This window comes from Petromyzon marinus, chromosome 45, assembly GCF_048934315.1.
Source record: "Petromyzon marinus isolate PM22_M1 ecotype Great Lakes invasive population chromosome 45, UKy_Petmar_22M1.pri1.0, whole genome shotgun sequence".
Classification (NCBI taxonomy): domain Eukaryota; kingdom Metazoa; phylum Chordata; class Hyperoartia; order Petromyzontiformes; family Petromyzontidae; genus Petromyzon; species Petromyzon marinus.
Genome location: NC_133711.1, coordinates 6,803,202 through 6,824,291, shown reverse-complemented (window position 1 = coordinate 6,824,291; position 21,090 = coordinate 6,803,202). Strand labels below are relative to the sequence as shown.

General features: G+C 52.6%; 1 protein-coding gene across 1 annotated transcript; it reads right to left on the bottom strand.

Annotated features, from left to right (window-relative positions):
* Positions 1-1,123: 1,123 nt before the first annotated feature.
* On the bottom strand, positions 1,124-15,746 carry LOC116952118 (carbohydrate sulfotransferase 8-like). Its single transcript, XM_076074016.1, has 5 exons — positions 15,495-15,746; positions 11,458-12,298; positions 4,725-5,454; positions 2,791-2,896; positions 1,124-1,576 (listed from the first exon to the last, which is right to left on the bottom strand). The coding sequence occupies exons 2-5, from the start codon at positions 11,573-11,575 to the stop codon at positions 1,124-1,126; spliced, it is 1,407 nt and encodes a 468-aa protein (XP_075930131.1). The 5' UTR covers positions 11,576-12,298; positions 15,495-15,746.
* Positions 15,747-21,090: the final 5,344 nt, after the last annotated feature.

The window sequence follows — 21,090 nt, the reverse complement described above, 5'->3', positions numbered from 1 at the left end:
GTTTACCATGGAAGTCCAGTTTACCGTGGGAGTCCAGTTCACCATGGAAGTCCAGTTTACCGTGGGAGTTCAGTTTACCGTGGGAGTCAAGTTTACCGTGGGAGTCAAGTTTACCGTGGGAGTCCAGTTTACCATGGAAGTCCAGTTCACCATGGAAGTCCAGTTTACCATGGAAGTCCAGTTTACCATGGAAGTCTAGTTCACCATGGGAGTCCAGTTTACCATGGAAGTCCAGTTTACCATGGAAGTCCCAGTTTACCGTGGGAGTCCAGTTTACTGTGGGAGTCCAGTTCACCATGGAAGTCCAGTTTACCATGGAAGTCCAGTTCACCATGGAAGTCCAGTTTACCATGGAAGTCCAGTTCACCATGGAAGTCCAGTTTACCGTGGGAGTCCAGTTCACCGTGGGAGTCCAGTTTACCGTGGGAGTCAAGTTTACCGTGGGACTCCAGTTCACCATGGGAGTCCAGTTTACCATGGAAGTCCCAGTTTACCGTGGGAGTCCAGTTCACCCTGGAAGTCCAGTTTACCATGGAAGTCCATGACATATTTAGTTGTTTAACCGAGCTGTTATTTTGTTTGCCGACCCCTGGTCTATAGAGTCCTCCGTTAGAGACTAGTCAATCGATAATACGGCATTTTCCACTGCCATATTTGACCCGAGCCAGCGTGGGGCATTCACGGTACGGATGTTTTTTTTTCTTCCACTGGATATGATTTTTTTTATTCACCACACCGAATGAGAAACCAGACTGTGCTACGCTGGCCTCACTCATTCAACCAAACGCCCTGGCCGTCACATCACCACCACCACCACCAAAGACAAAGATCCCCCGTATAGTCTCAACAGACTGTTGGGGCAAGTGCTGTTAGCGAGTAGCGCCTACGAAGGCCGGCACGGCACACGAGGGGGTGGGTGGGTGGCCAGCACCACGCCCGGCTGTCTTTGTCTCCCCAGTGGCGATGTTTACTACACACCGCACCAGAGTCTACCCAGGGGGGGGGGGGGGGGGGGGGAAAGAGGCCCAGGACCGGCGCAGATAATCCGTCACCGGTGTCAGCGGCCGTGACCGCAGCGCCACCGCTCCCCGCCACCGCCACCAGCGCCGCCGACACAAATCGATCACCGCACAGCGGCCGGCCTCGGGTACCCGAACAAGGCGTAGTCGCGGTAATAGGTGGCGTAGAGGGCCCGCCGCGTGGCCGCGCTCAGCCGCGACAGGTACCGCCCGGCGAGCGACACCGACGACGCACGGCCGCGGCCGCCGCGGCCGCCGCCGCGGCGGCCGCCCGCGGGCTGCGGGTACGCGAGCGCGCGCGGCGCCCCAGCCCGGCGGAGGAGGATGGCCGAGTCGCGCCGCGCGCTCTCCAGCTTGCCCACGAAGCCGTAGGGCAGGGCGCAGGGCAGGCAGAGGCGGTGAGCCGCCTCCCAGTGGGGGTCGGCGGCGCCGGCCGGGCGCAGCGGGTCGAGCAGGAAGCGCGCGAACTCGCCGAAGGTGACGCCGCGGCCGGTGCGCATGGACTCGGCGCTCGCGTTGCCGCGGTAACGCGAGATGATGGAGCGGCCGACGGTGGACTGGGGACCCCACCCCGGCGGTCGTGGGGGGCGGGGGGGGGGGTGAGAGAGGTGGGGGTAGGGGGGGAAGTGAGGGCACGTCTGTGTGTCTGTCTGTGTGTCTGTCTGTGTGTGTGTCGGGGGCAGAGGTGGTGCATCAGCCAGTCAACTCAGTCGGTCGACCCGTGGCACCTGCTGGGTCTGTCCCGTGACCTCCTGCCAGCGAGGGGCTCGACACTTCACTTCACGTGGCCTGAAGCGTGCACATGGTCTGGCACAAGCGCCGTTAGCGACGTCACACGCTAACGGCCCCAACAGTCTGGCAAGGCATACGGCCACACACCCCCTCGTCTGCCGTGTCCGTCTTCATAGGTGCTCACTAACGGCACTTGTCCCAGCGGTCTGTTTGAGGCTGAGTAGAGCTAGTGGAGGCCCAGGACCGGTTCAGACAGTCGTCACTGGTGTTGACCGTGAGCGGGTCCATAGCACAGCGCTCTAACAACATCACTACCGCTCTCCACAGACACAAACACTAACACAACACAAAGATACCCCGTGTAGCCTTAATAGACTGTTGGGGCAAGTGCTGTTAGCGAGCACCTATGAAGGCCGTCACGGCACACGAGAGGATGGGTGGCCAGCACCACGCCCGGCCGCCTTTGTCTTCCTAGTGGCGATGTTTACAAACCGCACCAGGTACTCATTTCAGGCCAATCAACCTAGGGGAGGCCCAGGACCGGTTCGGATAATAATCACTGATTTTGGCTGTGAGCTGGAATCGAACTCGGGTCGCCAGGATTCATAGCGCAGCGCGCTTACCGCAAAAAAAAATGACAATGACACACACCGACACACACTGACACACACTGACACACACTGACACACACACACTGGCACACACACAAAGACAAAGATCCCCCGTATAGCCTTAACAGACTGTAGGGGCAAGTGCTGTTAGCGAGCACCTATGAAGGCCAGAACGGTACACGAGGGGGTGAGTGGGTGGCCAGCACCACGCCCGACCGCCTTTGTCTCCCTAGTGGCGATATTTATACACCGCACCAGGTACTCATTTGAGGCTGAGTCGACCTAGGGGAGGCCCGGGACCGGTTCAGATAATCGTCACTGGTGTTGGCCGTGAGCGGGAATCGAACCCGGGTCGCCAGGTTCATAGCGCAGCGCGCTAACCGCTACACTACCGCTCCCCACACACTGACACACACACACACTCGTACCTGGTAGTAGGGGTTGGGTCGCTGAAGTTTATCGCGGAAGGCGGACACGATTCGCTCCATCGGCTCCCGCACGAACAGCACGCTCGTGTAGTTCTGCAGCCTCCACCTGCGGTAAAGGCGCAGCCCTGCAATAGGCAGCTCGCACCACTTGTACGTATGTATGTTGACCTTCTTTCGCAACGGTACGTAGCCGACCGTGCTAATCATAAGCGAGGAGTGTTGAGTCTATGGGCAGTGTTGAGTCTCTGGGCAGTGGTGTATGCATGCATGTTGAACTTCTTTCGCACCGTACGTAGCCACCCGTGCTAATTGGAGGTGCGGAGTGTTGAGCCTGTGGGCAGTGTTGAGTCTATGAGGAGTGTTGAGTCTATGGGCAGTGTTGAGTCTATGGGCAGTGTTGAGTCTGGACAGTGTTGAGTCTATGGATAGTGTTGAGTCTATGGGCAGTGTTGAGTCTGGACAGTGTTGAGTCTATGGGTAGTGTTGAGTCTATGGGCAGTTTGTGTCTATGGGCAGTGTTGAGTCTATGGGCAGTGTTGAGTCTGGACAGTGGTGTGTGTATGTTGAACTTCTTTCGCACCGTAGGTACCCACCCGTGCTAATGGGAGGTGCATGTGACGGTGGAAGGCGACCGCACTCGTACAATGATGTTAACCATGAGGCCACACGTCCTTCGGGCGTGACTCATCATCCGTACGTCCGTCCCTCCAACACAGGAGGTCGGCCAGCCAGCAAAACTTGTTTTTTTTGTAAATAATAGGCGAGAGTAGGATGTAATCATAGTAATTAAAACTATTAACGTGCCGCTGTCGAGCAGTATGCTCCTACTGCTCTCGACGAGAGCGAGGAAACGAAAAACTGAAAAGCTAAACTAATTTTATTATAGCAGAAGGTCCGCTGAGCTATGTGTAGTTCTTTTGCAGATGCGACCTGGCCACAAATGATAGCTTAACGAAGTGGGCTTACCATCATCACGTGGACATTTATAGCAGGCAAATACTCTAAACGTGTGATTTTTATTCTAAATGTGGAGGGGAAACCCGAAGGCCCTGGAGAAAAATCCACGCGACCACAAAAAGAGAGACACCGCACACTCCAAATACACAGCAGGCATCAGGGTAGGGATCGAACCCACGACCTCCTGTATACCAGGCGAGGTAGTTAACATCTCCTAGCCACCCTGATGATGATGAGAGAGAGAGACACGCAAACTCCAAATATACAGCAGCAGCAGCAGGCGTCAGGGTCGGGATCGAACCCACGACCTCCTGTATACCAGGCGAGGTAGTTAACATCTAATAGCCACCGTGACGTCCCATCAACAATGCACTTTTTTATCAGGATTCAAAAACTAATTTCTTTGAAGCTGATTTTATGTGTTTAGCTTGTTGTCCTTCCCCCCACCCCGCGCCTACGTACGGTGCGAAAGAAGTTCAACATACATACAACACGCTTTTAAGATATGAACCAACTAGATCTCTCAGAGCCTCTGGTTCCGGTTATTTAGTCACCCCAAGGCCCAGGAGCAAAACTCAGGGAGACGGCGGCCTGCAGTGAGCGTGCTCCTCGCCTGGGGAGCAGCTTGCCAGGAGACCTCAACGCCTCGCAATCGTTAAGCCATTTGAAACGAAATATGAAAACGTACCTTTTTGTAGCTGGCTTTTACTGAAAATTATTTCATAGTGTTGTATGTTTTTTTTTTTAACATGCCTTTGCTAGCAATTTATTATAACGCGTTTTTGTTCGGGCTGGAAATTGCTTTCTATTGCTCTTGCCATTAAGTCGTTTAAACAATGTTTTATTCTACCTGTACAGCACTTTGAATGGCATCTTTTGCACTAAATCGCGCTATAGAAATAAAGACTCGATCGACGGATCGAACACAACCACAAACGCCTCGCGAGTCGACCGACGAGCCGCTGCCCATCCCAAACCTTTGCTCGCTGGGCTCGAGAGAGTCGAGGCGCACCAGCGCTCCGCTTGAGTGAGCCTCCTCCCTGGAGATGTCCTCCGGAGGGCCGGGATGAAGACCCTCCAGCACCATGAGGAGCCTCTTCCAGTTGGTGCAGCCCGCCTTGGGCACCTCGCAGTAGAGCAGCGAGAGGCGGTCGCTCACGAAGATGCGCGACGCGACGGACCGGGGAGGAAGGTGAACGATGGAGGACGAGGAGGAGGAGGATGGTGGTCGTGGAGGAGGGACGTTTTGCTTCAACGAGAACCTAGAGCAGGCGTCGTGAAGGAGCGCGAGCCTCTCCTCCTGGGTCTCCTGCTCAGGATGGTTATACTGCTGCTGCAGCTGGTGCTGCTGATGATGATACTGCTGATCATGATGTTGTTGCTGCTGATGATGATTATGTTGCTGCTGCTGCTGTGGCCTCTGATCTTGAGTGTCCTGCTGTTGATGTTGTTGACGATGTTGATGTTGCTGCTGCTGCTGCTGCTGAATCTGTTCTTGCTGTTGCCGCTGCTTCTGAATGTCCCACTGCTGGTGGTGTAGCAGCTGCTGTTGCTGATAATGATGATACTGCTGCTTCAGCAGCTGCTGATGATCATGATGATGACCATGATGTATCACCGGCTGATTATCCCGGGGCCTCCCAAAGTCCACCTCTGCAGCCCTCACCTCGATTCCGGCAGTGGAATCCACATCCGAGAGATGGGAACCTGTGGTGAGCGACGCACAGGGAACGATGATGATTAGGATGCTGATGACGATAATACTAACAATCATGTGGATGATGGCGACGATTATGATAACGATCGCCACGGTGACGGTGACGGTGACGATGATGGTGACGACAATGATGCTGATGATGATGATGATAATGACTGAGGATGGTGGCTGCTGGTGATGAGGATGAATAATTACTGGGGAGCAGGAGTTGTAGCGGTTGCACGATGCGCTACAAACCCGGCGACCCTAGTTCGATTCCCGCTCACGAACAACACCAGTGACGATTATCTAAACCGGTTGTAGGCCACCCCTAGGTCGAATCAGCCTCAAATGAGTGCCTGGTGCAGTGTGAAAACATCACCACGTTTAGACAAAGGCGGCTGGGCGTGGTGCTGGCCACCCACCCCCTCGTGTGCCGTCCCGACCTTCATAGGTGCTCTTCCCAACACCACTTGCCCCGACAGTACGGTAAGGCTAAACGGAGGATCTTTATATTGCTATGATAATTTTTACGATGATGATAGAGATAGCGATGGTGACATCTCCCCCCCACCCCCCACCTCTATCCCGCCAAACAGAAGCTGCTTGGCCATGCGGTGGCTGAGCATGCGGGCTCCATGACCCAGCCGACGCAGCCCTCGACTGCCGGAGGAGCTCACTGATGATGTAGCTGCACATGTAATAGCTACTACATATGTAGTTGCTACGACATATGGTTGTATATGTAGTAGCTACTACTACATATGTAGTAGTAGCTACTACATATGTAGTAGCTACGGGACCCGCACTTTCAAGGGCCCCGCGCTAAATGCTTCAAGCTATCAATTCCGGTTCAGTGATTCTGCACTTGCTCTATTACTATAGTACTATACCACCTTAAACTTTTATGAACGACCGGGTGTTTAAGGTACGCGATTTGTCGTATTATCTGGCTGTATAGCAACTGAAAATATACAACTACTTTACTATGCAAGTTAAAAATGTGTGTTTTAATATTGATGTGTTTTTTTTTTATTTAGGGCCCCTTTATAACATATGCTACAGGCGCCGCACTAGCTTCATCCGGCACTGGATGGGGACCGTCCAGATCTTTCAATCATCTGCGAGCTTCTCACACTGCAATCCAGTCGGGTTCAAGCCAGGATGGATTGTAGGCAGGCCAGCCGGAATGTTTCAAACCGGCGCAGATGTTTCTGTAACAGGGGTCCACGTGTCGCAAGCGTAGAGAAGGGAGGGCATGACTGTGACCGAGAAGACCCGAAGCTTCGTGTGGAGCGACAGGCCGGGTAGCTTCTACACAGCAGCGTTATGCAGCCGACGAAAAGATAATGCTACCTGACTGATTCGGAGTGAGACCTCTGCTGTCAAACCGGAGCTGCTCATTAGCACGCTGCCCAGGCATGGGAACGCCTCCACTTTCTCCACAACTGGCCCATCAACCATGGGGAGTCGCGAGGTAGAGTATTTGATGATGGATAATACACGGGCTGGCGGTGCTTTGTTTCGGTGGGGCTGATGGTAAGGCCCCGTCTCTTAATGGCACTCTCCAGGTTCAACAGTAGAGTTTCCAATTTCGTAGAGTGGGCAGCAGTTACCAGATCATCAGCAGACATAAGGTGGTTATTAACATTCACAACCACAAAGACAATGATATCCCGTATAGCCTTATCAGACTGTTGGAGCAAGTGCTGTTAGCGAGCACCTATGAAGGCCGGCGTGGCACACGAGGGGGTGGGTGGCCAACACCACGCCCAGCCGCCTTTGTCTCCCCAGTGGCGATGTTTACCCACCGCACCAGGTACCCATTTGAGGCCGAGTCGACCTAGGGGAGGCCCATGGCCGGTTCAGATAATCGCCACTGGTGTTTCCCGTGAGCTGGAATCGAACTCGGGTCGCCAGGTTCACAGCGCAGCGCGATAATCGCTACACTGCCTATCCCCACTAGAACACACACGCACACACACACGCGCGCATGTGTGTGTGTATTGAACACATACGCTACTAGAACACACACACACGCGCACGCTTCTGGCACGCACACTCGCACATTCTAACATGTCTGTGTTGCCGAGTTGCAAGGTCGCATTTAATAACACGCAGCTATAAATGTAATGACGGTGGCGCTTCGTCGAGGATTCAAGCGGTTTTGCAATCTCCTCTGAAATCACGCCCACGTGCGCACGTGCATCAGCGCGTGTGGGGTTCGTGGGGAGCGGTGGCGCAGTGGTTTAGCTGATGATGATTATGCTGCTGCTGTTGTTGCTGCTGATGATGATGATGTAGCTCAAGCTGCTCTTCGTGTTGCCACTGCTGCTGCTGATGATGATCTGGAACATTCTGATACTGGTACGGCAGCTGTTGTTGCAGCTGATGATCATCATTATGATGTATCATCAGCTGACGGTGATGCAACGGGGAGCTGGATCGCCGCTGTAGTGTTTGTAATCTCCTATAATACGATTTTGCAATCCCCCTACAAAATCACGCTCGCCTGCGCACGTCAACCAGTCGTGTACCAGTCGTGGTACACGACTAGTACACGACGGGTTCGTGGGGAGCGGTGGCGCAGTGATTGGCGCACTGCGCTACGAACACGGCGACCCGAGTTCGATTCCAGTTCACGGCCCAAAACAGTGGCGAATAACTAAAGCCGCCCCTGGGGCCAACCCTCTAGGTCCGCTCAGCGTTAGATGATCACCTGAAGCGTGCCTGGTGCGGAATAGATCAGCACTGGGGAAACAAAGACGGTCGGGCGTGGCGCCTCTGGCCAAACCACCCCATTGTGGGTGTGGGTACCGTGCTGGCTTTCATCGGCGCACTTGCCCCAACAACGTGTGAAGGCTATACGCGTGGCTAGGGGGGGGGAGGGGGGGGGGGAGCACCTTTGTCTTTGTACGTGGTTCATGTCCAGGGTTGCGTTTACAACGTACCCGCATTTATGGTGCTTCTGTATTAGCAGTGGAGAACTCGATGTGCTATAGACAATAAAATACTTGTCGATACTGCGGCATGTATCGAAAACAAAGAAAAAGATCCCCCGTATAGCCTCGAAATACTTTTTTGGGCAAGTGCTGTTAGCAAGCACCTATGAATGGCTGGAACGGTACGCGACGAGGTGGGTGACCAGCGCCACGCCTGGCCGCCTTTGTCTCCCTAGTGGAATTTTTTTAAGCACCGCACCAGGCACTAATTTGAGGCTGAGTCAACGTAGGGGATCCCCAGGACCGGTTCAGATGATCGTCACTGGTGTTGGTGGCCGTGAGTGGGAATCGAACTCGGGTCGCCGAGATCGTGGCACAGCGACGACGCGGTGGCTATGAGATGTTAACTACCTCGCCTGGTGTGCAGGTGGTCGTGGGTTCAATCCCTCTCTCATCATCATCAGGGTGGCTATGAGATGTTAACTACCTCGCCTGGTATACAGGAGGTCGTGGGTTATATTCGTCTCTCATCATCATCAGGGTGGCTAGGAGATGTTAACTACCTCACCTGGTATACAGGAGGTCGTGGGTTCTATCCCTCTCTCATCATCATCAGGGTGGCTATGAGATGTTGACTACCTCGCCTGGTATACAGGAGGTCGTGGGTTCGATCCCAACACTCTACCTGCTGTCTCTCTCATCATCATCACAGTGGCTAGGAGATGTTAACTACCTCGCCTGCTATACAGGAGGTCGTGGGTTCGATGCCGACCCTGACGCATGCTGCTGCTGTATATTTGGAGTTTGCGTGTCTCTCTCTCTCATTATCATCAGGGTGGCTAGGAGATGTTAACTACCTCGCCTGGTATACAGGAGGTAGTGGGTTAAATCCCGGCCCTGACGCCTGCTGCTGCTGCTGTATATTTGGAGTTTGCGTGTCTCTCTCTCTCTCATCATCATGGTGGCTAGGAGATGTTAACTACCTCGCCTGGTATACAGGAGGTCGTGGGTTCAATCCCAACTCTCCCACCTGCTGTCTCTCTCATCATCATCACAGTGGCTAGGAGATGTTAACTACCTCGCCTGGTATGCAGGAGGTCGTGGGTTCAATCCCGACCCTGACGCCTGCTGCTGCTGCTGTATATATGGAGTGTGCGTGTCTCTCGCTCTCATCATCACCAGGGTGGCTAGGAGATGTTAACTACCTCGCCTGGTATACAGGAGGTAGTGGGTTAAATCCCGACCCTGACGCCTGCTGCTGCTGTATATTTGGAGTTTGTGTGTCTCTCGCTCTCATCATCATCAGGGTGGCTAGGAGATGTCAACTACCTCGCCTGGTGTACAGGAGGTCGTGGGTTCAATCCCGACCCTGACGCCTGCAGCTGCTGTATATTTGGAGTTTGCGTGTCACTCTCTCTCATCATCATCAGGGTGACTAGGAGATGTTAACTACCTCGCCTGTTATACAGGAGGTCGTGGGTTCAATCCCAACCCTGACGCCTGCTGCTGCTGCTGTATATTTGGAGTTTGCGTGTCTCTCTCTCTCATCATCAGGGAGGCTAGGAGATGTTAACTACCTCGCCTGGTATACAGGAGGTCGTGGGTTCAATCCCAACTCTCCCACCTGCTGTCTCTCTCATCATCATCACAGTGGCTAGGAGATGTTAACTACCTTGCCTGGTATGCAGGAGGTCGTGGGTTCAATCCCGACCCTGACGCCTGCTGCTGCTGTATATTTGGAGTTTGCGTGTCTCTCGCTCTCATCATTACCAGGGTGGCTAGGAGATGTTAACTACCTCGCCTGGTGTACAGGAGGTCGTGGGTTCGATGCCGACCCTGACGCCTGCTGCTGCTGCTGTATATTTGGAGTTTGTGTGTCTCTCGCTCTCATCATCACCAGGGTGGCTAGGAGATGTTAACTACCTCGCCTAGTGTACAGGAGGTCGTGGGTTCAATCCCGACCCTGACGCCTGCTGCTGCTGTATAGTTGGAGTTTGTGTGTGTCTCTCTCTCATCATCATCAGGGTGGCGAGGAGATGTTAACTACCTCGCCTGGTGTACAGGAGGTTGTGGGTTCAATCCCGATCCCTGACGCCTGCTGCTGCTGCTGTATATTTGGAGTTTGCGTGTCTCTCTCTCTCATCATCATCAGGGTGGCTAGGAGATGTTAACTACCTCGCCTGGTATACAGGAGGTCGTGGGTTCAATCCCGACCCTGACGCCGCCTGTGTGTGTGGAGTCCACGTCTCTCTCTGCCCCTGGCAGCGTGGATGTTTTTTCTCTGCGTTCTCGGGTTTCCCCCTCCACATTTATAATCAACATGCGAAAAACCACTTCGTTGAGTTATTATTTATGGTTATGTCGCTTCTGACAAATAGCTATATAGCTCAGTGGGCCATATCTGGTAACATGAAAATAGTTTAGTTTTAGTTTAGTAATCCATCACAGAACTCGCGGCATCGCCCCCGACTATGAACATTTGGCAGTACCCTCCTGATCGTGTCGCTTACCGACCCACACCACTTTACCCCCACATCGCCATCTCTTCCCCATGACCATCACCTCCTTACATCCCCCTTCACACCCTCCCTCTCACCCCCGTCACCTCACTCTCCCACCCCCCCTCACCCCCTCACCTTCCCATCAGACACACCTGACCCCCCCCCCCCCTTCCCCTCAGCCTTTCTCACCCTCCCCTTCAGCCCCTGCCATACTTCCCCTCAGCCAGAATCTGAATATGTATTTATACTGGAGAAATCCGATGAGCTATAAAGCTCTTTTTCACAAATGTCCAACCCCTCCAACTCACCTATCAGCCCCTCCCACCCTTCCCCTCAGCTCCTCCCACTCCTTCCTTCAGCACATCCCACTCGCTCCCGCAGCCCCTCCCCTCCGCGTCCGCTCCCCCCCTTAGCTCCTCCCACTCGCCCCTCATTCCCTCCCACCCTTCTCTTCAGCCCCTCCCACCATCCCCGTCAGCCCCTCAACCCCTCCTACTCTCCCCCTCAGCCCCTCCCACTCTCCCCCTCAGCCCCTCCCCCCTCTACCCCCCAGCCCCTCCCCCCATCTCACCTGTGCGCTGCAGGTAGAGGAGGCTCGCGCCGGCCCCGAGCGCGATCAGCCACAGGAGGCGCGCGCGGGGCCGCGGAAGGGTGCAGGGGTCACGCGCGCGCCGGCGGCGGCGGATCATGGCGATGACGATGGTGGTGGTGATGGTGGTGATGGTGGTGATGGTGGTGTGGTTGGTGGTAGTGATGATGATGGTAGTGATGGTGAGGTAAGATGATGGTGCTGTTGGTGGTAGTGCTGATGATGGTGATGGTGGTGTGGTTGGTTGGTGGTGGTGGTGGTGATGGTGGTGAGGTTGGTGGTAGTGCTGATGATGGTGATGGTGGTAAGGTTGGTGGTAGTGCTGATGATGGTGGTGATGGTGAGGTTGGTGGTAGTGCTGATGATGGTGATGGTGGTGTGGTTGGTGGTGGTGGTGGTGATGATGGTGATGGTGGTGAGGTTGGTGGTAGTGCTGATGATGGTGATGATGGTGATGGTGGTGATGGTGAGGTTGGTGGTAGTGCTGATGATGGTAGTGATGGTGGTGTGGTTGGTGATGGTGGTGTGGTTGGTGGTAGTGCTGATGATGGTGATTGTGGTGATGGTGAGGTTGGTGGTAGTGCTGATGATGGTGATGGTGAGGTAAGATGCTGGTGCTGTTGGTGGTAGTGATGATATGAGGTAAAAGGTGAGTGAATGAGTGGCGATATTAGGTAAATGAGGCGGTGAGTTTGTTTGGTGAGTGTGTGTGTGTGGGTGAGCTGCGTTGGTGAGTGGTGAGATTAGGTGAGCGGCGTGGTGAGTGAGTGGTGAGCGACGAGAAGGAGGTGATCGTCAAGAGCGGACACAGCAGATCCCGAACCTGCAAATATAACCACACGAATCAGGGTCTCGGGTTAAGCACGCAAAGACAAAGATCCCCCGTATAGCCTTCAGCAGACTCTTGGGGCAAGTGCTGTCAACGAGCCCTCGATGAAGGCCGACACGGCACACAAGAAGCATGGGTTGGCAGCACCACGCTCGGCCGCCTTTGTCTCCCTAGTGGCGATGTTTACACACCGCACCAGGTACTCGTTTAAGGCCGAGTCGACCTAGGGGGGCACCAGGAGCGGTTCAGATAATCGTCACCGGCGTTGGGAATCGAACTCGGGCCGCCGGGTTCGTAACGCAGCGTCGCGCTGACCGCTGCACCACCGCTCCGCACGTGTAAAGACGAAGACACACACACATGGCACAACAACAGCCGCCATTCGCCACTAAGTGGCGGTGACGTCACCATGGCGATTGTGCCAGGCTAGGTGCACGTTGAGGCCACGTGAAGTGTCGAAGGCTCTCTGGCAGGAGGGCACGGGACAGACCGAGGTGCCATGGGTTGACTGAGATGGCTGGCAAATGCATGCACATACCCCCAGATATACATACGTACCCCTAGATATACATACGTACCCCCAGATACGCATACATACCAATGTTTTCGTTTACGTGCCGCGTTTTATTTTAATTTAATTCGACAAATAACGTAACATTGCAAAGAAGTAACATTATAGACTGCCAGTACACTCACCACACGTAATAACCAGGCTACAGTCTACATTAGAGACTGCCAATACACTCCGATTAAGAACCAGGCTACAGTATTTTTTAAATTTTTATTAATTTTTATTAACTTTATTTTTTATTATTATTATTATTTGAATTCTATCTACGTGACTTTTACCCAAAGGACCAAAGAATAAGAGGTAACGACGAAGATAAAAAAAACAATGATTAATTCCTGCAGTCACGAAAGCATCAAATCTAGTTTGATGACCGGAGCTGTTCAGTGGCTGCATTTTGCGATGACGGAGCGCCCCCTACAGCGTCAAATGTTCGACACCAGTGAAGCGTCGCGATGACGATGGTGCGATTAGGGCAAAAGAGATACCGCAATAGAAAACCATCGCCTCCAGGTGCGACCGTGCAAGACAAATCAAATCTTTGTGCCCCCACCTGACCGCTTGCCGCACACCCTGAGCCGATAACGTCGTTACTTGCGCCACTTGGTTCAAGAAGGTCGTGGCCCCAGAAGCCTCAGGGCCGGGAGACCTGAGCCTGGGAATGCGTCCGAGTATTCGGGGAACCTTTCACGAGCGTGCGTTTGTGACTCTATCTCTGGTGACTTCCATTCGGCTTTCATCCATCGAGAGCTATGCGGCACATCCACGACAGATCTATGCAGTAGCAGTACAGCAAGTAGGTTCACGAAAGACAATATCGCCATCGTCTGCCGCCAATGTTGAAATGGTCGGCCAAACTTCGCAATCGCGCGCGAAATTCCGCTCCTTGAAGAGCGACATTTTGAGACCACTCTCCAACTGTGTCTCTCTCCCTCTCTCCATTTCTCACTTTCGCTGTCTCTGCGTCTCTCTCTCTCTCACACACACACACAAACACACACACAGGCTGGCCATTGTGAACATTGAGAGTGTGTACCGAACTGAATAGTGAGCCATTGGCCGACTGCCACCCGGGCATATTTAATCCACCTGGTTGTATAGGGTCATCCTTGTTTGGAACATTTGGCAAACCCTATACCCTAACCAGAGCCCCTGAACCAACACAGACGCCCACGTATATGTGTGTGTGCACGTGTGTGTGTGTTAAGTGTCTGTGTGTGGACACGTGTGTATATATACACAAGTGTTGAACACACGCCACGTGCACACGAAGACAAAGATACCCCGTATAGTCTTAAGGGGCAAGTGCTGTTGGCGAATAGCACCTATAAAGGTCTGCTCGGCACACGATGGGGTGGTGAGGTCAGTACCACGCCCGGCCGCCTTTGCCTCCCCGGTGGCGATGTTTACACATCGCACCGCGTGCTCGTTTGAGGCCGAGTCGACCTAGGGGAGGGCCCATGACCGGGTCAGATAATAGCCACGGCATTGGGTGTTGTACGTACTAAAAGAACACCAAAGGAATATTAAATTATCTCGAACACAACTGTCGGCAGTGGCAGAACATGCTTGCTAACAAGGACACTCAATTGATTTTGATAACGTTGAAGTGTTATGCAAAACTAATTATTACTGGCCAAGACTAATTAGAGAATCCATCAGAAATTGAGAGAAATACCAATAATTTTAACCGCTCTGATAGCTACATACTTAGCGCAGCCTGGAAGCTTAATATTAAGTAATCCATAACACATTGCAATTCCTGATAGAGGTGTCACGTGCTAATTGGCTGATTACTGATATATTACATAATTACAATAACCCCCCAGCTCCGCCTCTGATCTCGAAACGTGATGGGGTTCAGCAATGATGACGTCATCCTTACACTATTTAAGACCGGAAGGCGGTGGAGGGCCTCACTATTCTGGCAAATCGCCCGAAGATGCTGGATGTAATTACCAGCGAAACGTCGTACTACTCAAATTGTAAATGTTGCGGATTCACTCTTCAAACACTGATTGGCCGTGTCGTGTGGTGGTAGGTTGCGACGCATTAATCCTCCCGCGATCTAACCCAAAAGCCTTTATTATGAATAATACTGGTGGCGAAAGCCTACGAACCCTATATCTCAAATGTACGCGACGTACGATAAGATATTGCTGGACAGTGACAAGAGATGCTTCATTCAGTGAATACAAGAGACGAGCCAAGCAGCGCCGAGTAGACCCTGACTAAGGACTAAAGCACTAAAGCACTAAACTATGTACTTGTATATCCATAATAGTTTTTTTGCCTTTTGTTTCATAATACATTTCGTTTATATAACACTTTTGTTGATTTTTAAAGTGTCACATGAACAAGACAGGTGACAATGTTATTATGTTAAGCAACCATAAACATATGAAAAGACCTAGGTTTACAATTTATGAGTAAAACTCTACTATCAACACAATATTCATGGACGTAAAATGTAAGAACTTAAATATATTGGGAACAGTAGCCAATCAGTAGTTTTAATTGTCATACTTGAATTCAGCACATCAAAATCCATAATGAACAGCACATTTCATCTCTGAAGCAGACGACGTCTGAAGAATTGTAGACAAGTTTTTTTCAGCTCACCTGTGTTCACGTGTCAGCCGAGGTAGCTCCCTCTCGGCCTTCCTCCCTTCTCCTCTCCCTCCCTCTCTCCTCGCCTCTTCTTTCCCTCTCCCTGACTCCGCTCTCCCCTCTCCCCCGCGACTCCTCTCTCGCGAATCCTATCCCGCAGCCAGACCCAGTTGAACCGGCAGCCCCGGGGGCGGATGAGTGGTTGAGAAGATGGGAGGGAGGGGATGGGGTGTGGTGAGGAGTGGGTTGATGGGTGGTGAATAGATGAATGGGTGGGTGGGTGGGGTGAGCCAGAGCAATTGGATGAGAGGGTGAGTGGATCTGTCGGTGAGCGGGTCGGTGAGCGTGTGGATGGGTGGAAGGGCAGGTGGGTGAGTGGGAGGGTGGTTAGACGAGTGGTTAGTAGGTAGGTGAATGAGTGATAGGTGCTCGGAAACGGCACTTGCCCCAGCCGTCTATTAAGGCTATACGGGGGGGTCGTTGTCTTTGAATTGTGGGTGATTGTGTAGGTGAATGAGCGATTGGGTGAGTGGGTAGGTGAGTGACTGAGTGGGTAGGTGAGTGGGTAAATGCGTAGATGGGGTGGGGGGGGGGGCGGGAGGTAGCTGGGTGGTGGTCAGTGGGCAAGGTGAGCAGATGGGTGGGTGAGCGGTTGGCTGAGTTTGATGAGCGGATGGATTTCTGCTGCACTGCCCTTCGCTGAGACAGCACCGGAGCAGCCTGCGAACCGCCCGTTGGTGCATCGACTCCCTCCCGCACCTGCTTAGCTTTCGTGAGATCCGACGCGATGGGACGGCGGTTCCGGTGATTTGGTCATTGGCGGATTTGGCCACACGCCAAGAGAATAGTCCATGCGCGCGTGATGCTGGAGGTCAAGGAATGCGTGGGGTTGTTCGTGATGGACGTGGAGGTGGAGGAGGTAGGGGGGGGGGGGGGGACGTGGGCTGGAGGATGGCGGAGGATGGTAATCGCAATTATCCGGGAGCCCTCTGTCAATCCACTGCTGGATGACGGCCTCGTCCTGCGCCGCGTCAGACACAGCAGGGGGCGCGAGGCGAGGAGGTGCGGGCGAGTGGGGTGTGTGTGTGGGGGGGGGGGGTTTGTTTGACCATACTTCACCATGCTCGTTCGTGCAAGGTGTGGGAGAGCGAACGCGCATGTGTAAGAGCCAGAATGTCGGTTATCGCCGTGGACCGGGAGTTGAACTCGGGTAGCTGGGTTCGTAGCGCAGTGCGTTAACCGCTGCGCCACCGCTCCACGCCGACCATGGCATTGACGTCTTTTATTTACCCAGGAGCACCTCACTGAGTCTGAAGGCGCGTCGACACGAGGGTGCTGCTACGTCGGGATGTTTGGCCCAATTCCATGACGAACGAGAGATTTTATTTCCCGTGTTGAATGGATCAGGAGAGTGACCCATTCGTAGCGCTCTGCACGAGGGGGTGGGGGGGGGGGGTGAAACTCTGAAAGCCCCGCACAGGTGGATTCAGGAATTCCCATTCTGCACCGGCATCTCTTGACTCACATCGTGGCAGAAGTGGTGATAATGGTGTTTTTTTAATTAGTAGTAGTAGTGGTGGTAGTGGTAAATTTGGAAGTGACAGTAGTGATAATGATGATGATAGTGAAGATGATGATGATGATAATAATGATGGTGGTAGTAATAGTGGTAGTAGTGATGAAGGTAGTGATAGTGGTGATAGTGATGGAGTTAGTGATGATAGTTACAATGGAAGTGATAACGGTGATGGTTATGGAGGTAGCGATTTTAGTGATAGCGATGGTGAGAGTTCGAGTAATGATAGTGATGCAGGAAGTGATTGATGGTGTTGATAGTGGTGATGGTCGCGATGATCGTGGTTGTCGTGTGATGATGGTGATGGTGGTTGTGTTGGTGGTGGTTGCACTATGGCAGTGATGATGGTGGTTGTGGTATGGTGGTGGTGGCTCAGGCACGGTGTTATTTGGCTGTGCGTGACTTTTCGGAATTTGTGACTAAGTCACCAACAGGAGCAGCAGCAACCTCCACATTCCAGACGGCATGGGAATGCGTGTCACGTGCCACCGCCAGTCTGTGACGCCATCGAGAAAGCTCCATTACAGAGACTCCAACCATCATCTCCCGGTGGTATCACCTTACTGCACACACCTTACTCGCCTGGCGGGGTGGACGCTGTTAGCGAGCGCCTATTAAGGCCGACACGATGCGCACGTGCTGATGATGAGGGATGAGTGTAAGCGAGTGGGTGTGGGCAGCCAACACCCGCTCCCGGCCGCCTTTGTCTCCCCTAAGTACACAAACGCACAAGTACATTTCGGTCAGCCAACACAAACAATCGCACACGCGGTATTAGTGGATTGTACGTGTGTACGTTGAACTTCTTTCGCACCGTACGTAGCCAACCGTGCTAATCGGAGGTGCCGATTGGGATCTGGGGGAGCGCTTGAGGTGTAGCGGTTAGCGCGCTGCACTGCGAACCCGGAGGCCCCAGTTCATTTCCCGCGCACGGCCACCAACACCAGCGACGATTATCTGAACAGGTCCTGGGCTTCCCCTAGGTCGACTCAGCCTCAAATAAGCTCCTGGTGCAGTGGTGTGTCGTAAACATTACCACTGTGGCAGACAAAGGCGGCCGGGCGTGGTGCTGGCCACCCACCCCCCTCGTGCGCCGTTCCGGCCTTCATAGGTGCTCGCTAACAGCACTTGCCCCAACAGTCTACTCAGGCTATACGGGGGATCTTTGTCTTTTTTATGTACGGGAGATCTTTGTATTCGTAGTCAAATAAATAATTAAATGCGCCTCATTCTCTCCACCCTCCACCTCCCCTCCCTCCCCATCACTCATTCTAAGATCCCATCGATGGTGAAGTGCGATTGTGAAGCAATGGAAAGTATCTTAGGAACGAGACGATAATGACTCCAACGCAAAGACAAAGATCCCCCGTGTAGCCTTGAACAAACCGTCGGGGCAAGTGGCGTTGATGAGCAGCAGCACCGATGGGGGTGGGGAGTGGCTAACACCAACGCCCGACCGCCTTTGTCTCTCCGGTCATAATATTTTTTTGGGGCTAAGTTGACCCTGCGGAGGCCCAGGACCGCTCCATATATATTCGCCACTCAGGTGAAGGGGTTTAAAGCGAAGTGCGCTAACCACTGTGCCACCTCTCCACAAAAGGCCAATACGGGCACGCTCAACACACGCACAACACACAGACAACACACACAGGAGAAAGACAAAGACCCCCCGTATAGCCTTAACAGACTTTTAGGACAAGTGCTGTTAAGCCGGCAAGGGACATGAGGGGGTTAGTGGGCAGAACCACACCCGGCAGCCTTTGTCTCCCCAATGACGTGGTTTACTACACGCTACTGCACCAGGTACTGATTTAAGGCTGAATCGACCTAGGGGAGACCCAGGACCAGTTCAGATAATCGTCACTGGTGTCAGTGGCCGTGAGCGCGAATCAAACCCGGGTGGCCTGGTTCGCAGTGCAGCGTAGCGCTAACCGCTGCACCACCGCTCCCGACACACACACGCACGCACGCTCACACTCGCACAAAAACACGCAAACTCGAACCGCATTCCCCGCGACCTGCCGCCTGTGACGAGGGGCGGTGATTTGAAGCTCAAATCCAGAAGACAACCGATCCTCCCACTACGAAAAAAAAGACGCTCAGTAAATGAAGAAGGACCGTCGGCCGAAACGTCGTCGATGAAATATTTCTCCGCATGTTTTCACTCAGGGCCACAGTGCGAGCACCGCAATATTCGTGACCACCGATCCGCTTTCCGCACTTCCGATTAGCACGGTTGGCTACGTACGGTGCAAAATAAGTTCAACATATAGTACACACTGCCCATAGACTAACACTACCCATTTACTAACAGTACCCATAGACTCAAAACTATCCATAGACTCTACACAGCCCATAGACTAACACTGCCCATAGACTAACACTACCCATAGACTAACGCTACCCATTGCCTCGGCACTACCCATAGATTCAAGCAGGCCCATAGATTCGACACTACCCATAGACTCAACACTGCCCATAGACTCAAAACTGCCCATAGACTCAAAACTGCCCATCGACTCAACACTGCGCATAGACTCAACACTGCCCATAGATATTCTTAGTTCTTTCGGTAAAGTCACGTTGCAGGGAAACAACAAAATAATAAAATATATATAAAACAATAAAAATTATCACGACGTTTCGACCATTTTTTATTGTTTTATATATATTTTATTATTTTGTTGTTTCCCTTCAACGTGACTTTACCGAAAGAACTAAGAATATGAATTACTGCAGTCACGAAAGCTTTAAATCAAAACTGCCCATAGACTCAACACTGCCCATATACTTGCATCTCCCGTTAGCACGGTTGGCTACGTACGGTGCCAAAGAAGTTCAACATGCCCGTACACTCTCCAACGAGGTCCCTGGGATCTTCGGCTCGCCTTCTTCTGAGGACGGTGCAGCTCCCCAGACTACGGAACAACGCTTTGTGCATTTGCTCATAAGACAATCAGCGTCGTTGGCGATATTAAAGTCTGTCTTGTGGGTGAGTGCGTGAGTTATCGGTATTTCGCCAGTGTGCACTTCCCAAGCTTTGGAAACAACGCTTTGTGTCTTTGCTGATTGGACAATCAGCGTCGTTGGAGATATTTAAGCATGTCTTGTGGATGAGTGGGTGGGTGAGCGGGTGAGTGATCGGGATTTCTCCAGTGTGCAGCTCCCAATCTTTGGAAACAACAACTGCTTTGCCTTTGCTGATAAGACGATCAAAGTCCTTGGAGATATGTAAGTGCGTCTTGTGGGTGAGTGGGTGGAAGGGTGGCTGAGTGGGCGGGTGGGTGAGTGGGTGAGCGATCAAACTTTGGAAACAACGGCTCTGCCTTTGCGAAAAAAGACAGTCAGAGTCGTTTGAGATACATAAGCCCCATCTTTAAAAACTCACCTCTTCAAGAACTGGTGGGTGATATTGAAAACGCATTTCTTCAGAGCTGCTTGTTGTCGTGTTTAGTTTGTTGTCCCCCCCCCCACCCCCAGCACCTACGATTAGCATGGTTGACTATGTACGGTGCGAAAGAAGTCCAACTTACATACATGATGATTGGGGTGATGTTGATGAGGAGGTACCAGCATGATGAGGAAGTGTGGCATGTTAACGATGATGGTGGTGATGGTGGTGATGTTGCTGATGATGGTGCAGATATTGGTGGTGGAGATGTTGATGATGATGATTATGGTGGTGGAGATATTGACGTTGATGGTGGTGACGGTGGTGATGATGGTGGTGGAGATGTTGATGATGATGGTGGTAGAGATGTTGACGTTGATGGTGGTGGTGGAGATGTTGATGATGATCATGGTGGAGATGTTAATGACGATGGTGCTGATGGTGGTGATGGCGGTGGTGGAGATGTTGATGTTGCAGCCGTCTGGAACGCTCTTCCTTCCGATATTCGGAAGCCACTGGGAGCTATGCACTTTTACATCATCGTCGAGATTGACAAACTCGTTTCTGAAGAACTGTTTTTAGTGTGTTGTTAGTTGCCCTTCGCCCGCACCTCCGTATTAGCACGGTTGGCTATGTACCTG

Bases quoted from the DNA above. Each gene is read 5' to 3' on its own strand.
- LOC116952118 (XM_076074016.1), bottom strand. From the start codon at position 11,575: ATGATCCGCCGCCGCCGGCGCGCGCGTGACCCCTGCACCCTTCCGCGG. The intron at 5,455-11,457 runs GTGAGATGGGGG...CGCTCACCACAG, and splicing joins CCTCTACCTGCAGCGCACAG to GTTCCCATCTCTCGGATGTG. The intron at 1,577-2,790 runs GTACGAGTGTGT...TGGGGTCCCCAG, and splicing joins GACCCAACCCCTACTACCAG to TCCACCGTCGGCCGCTCCAT.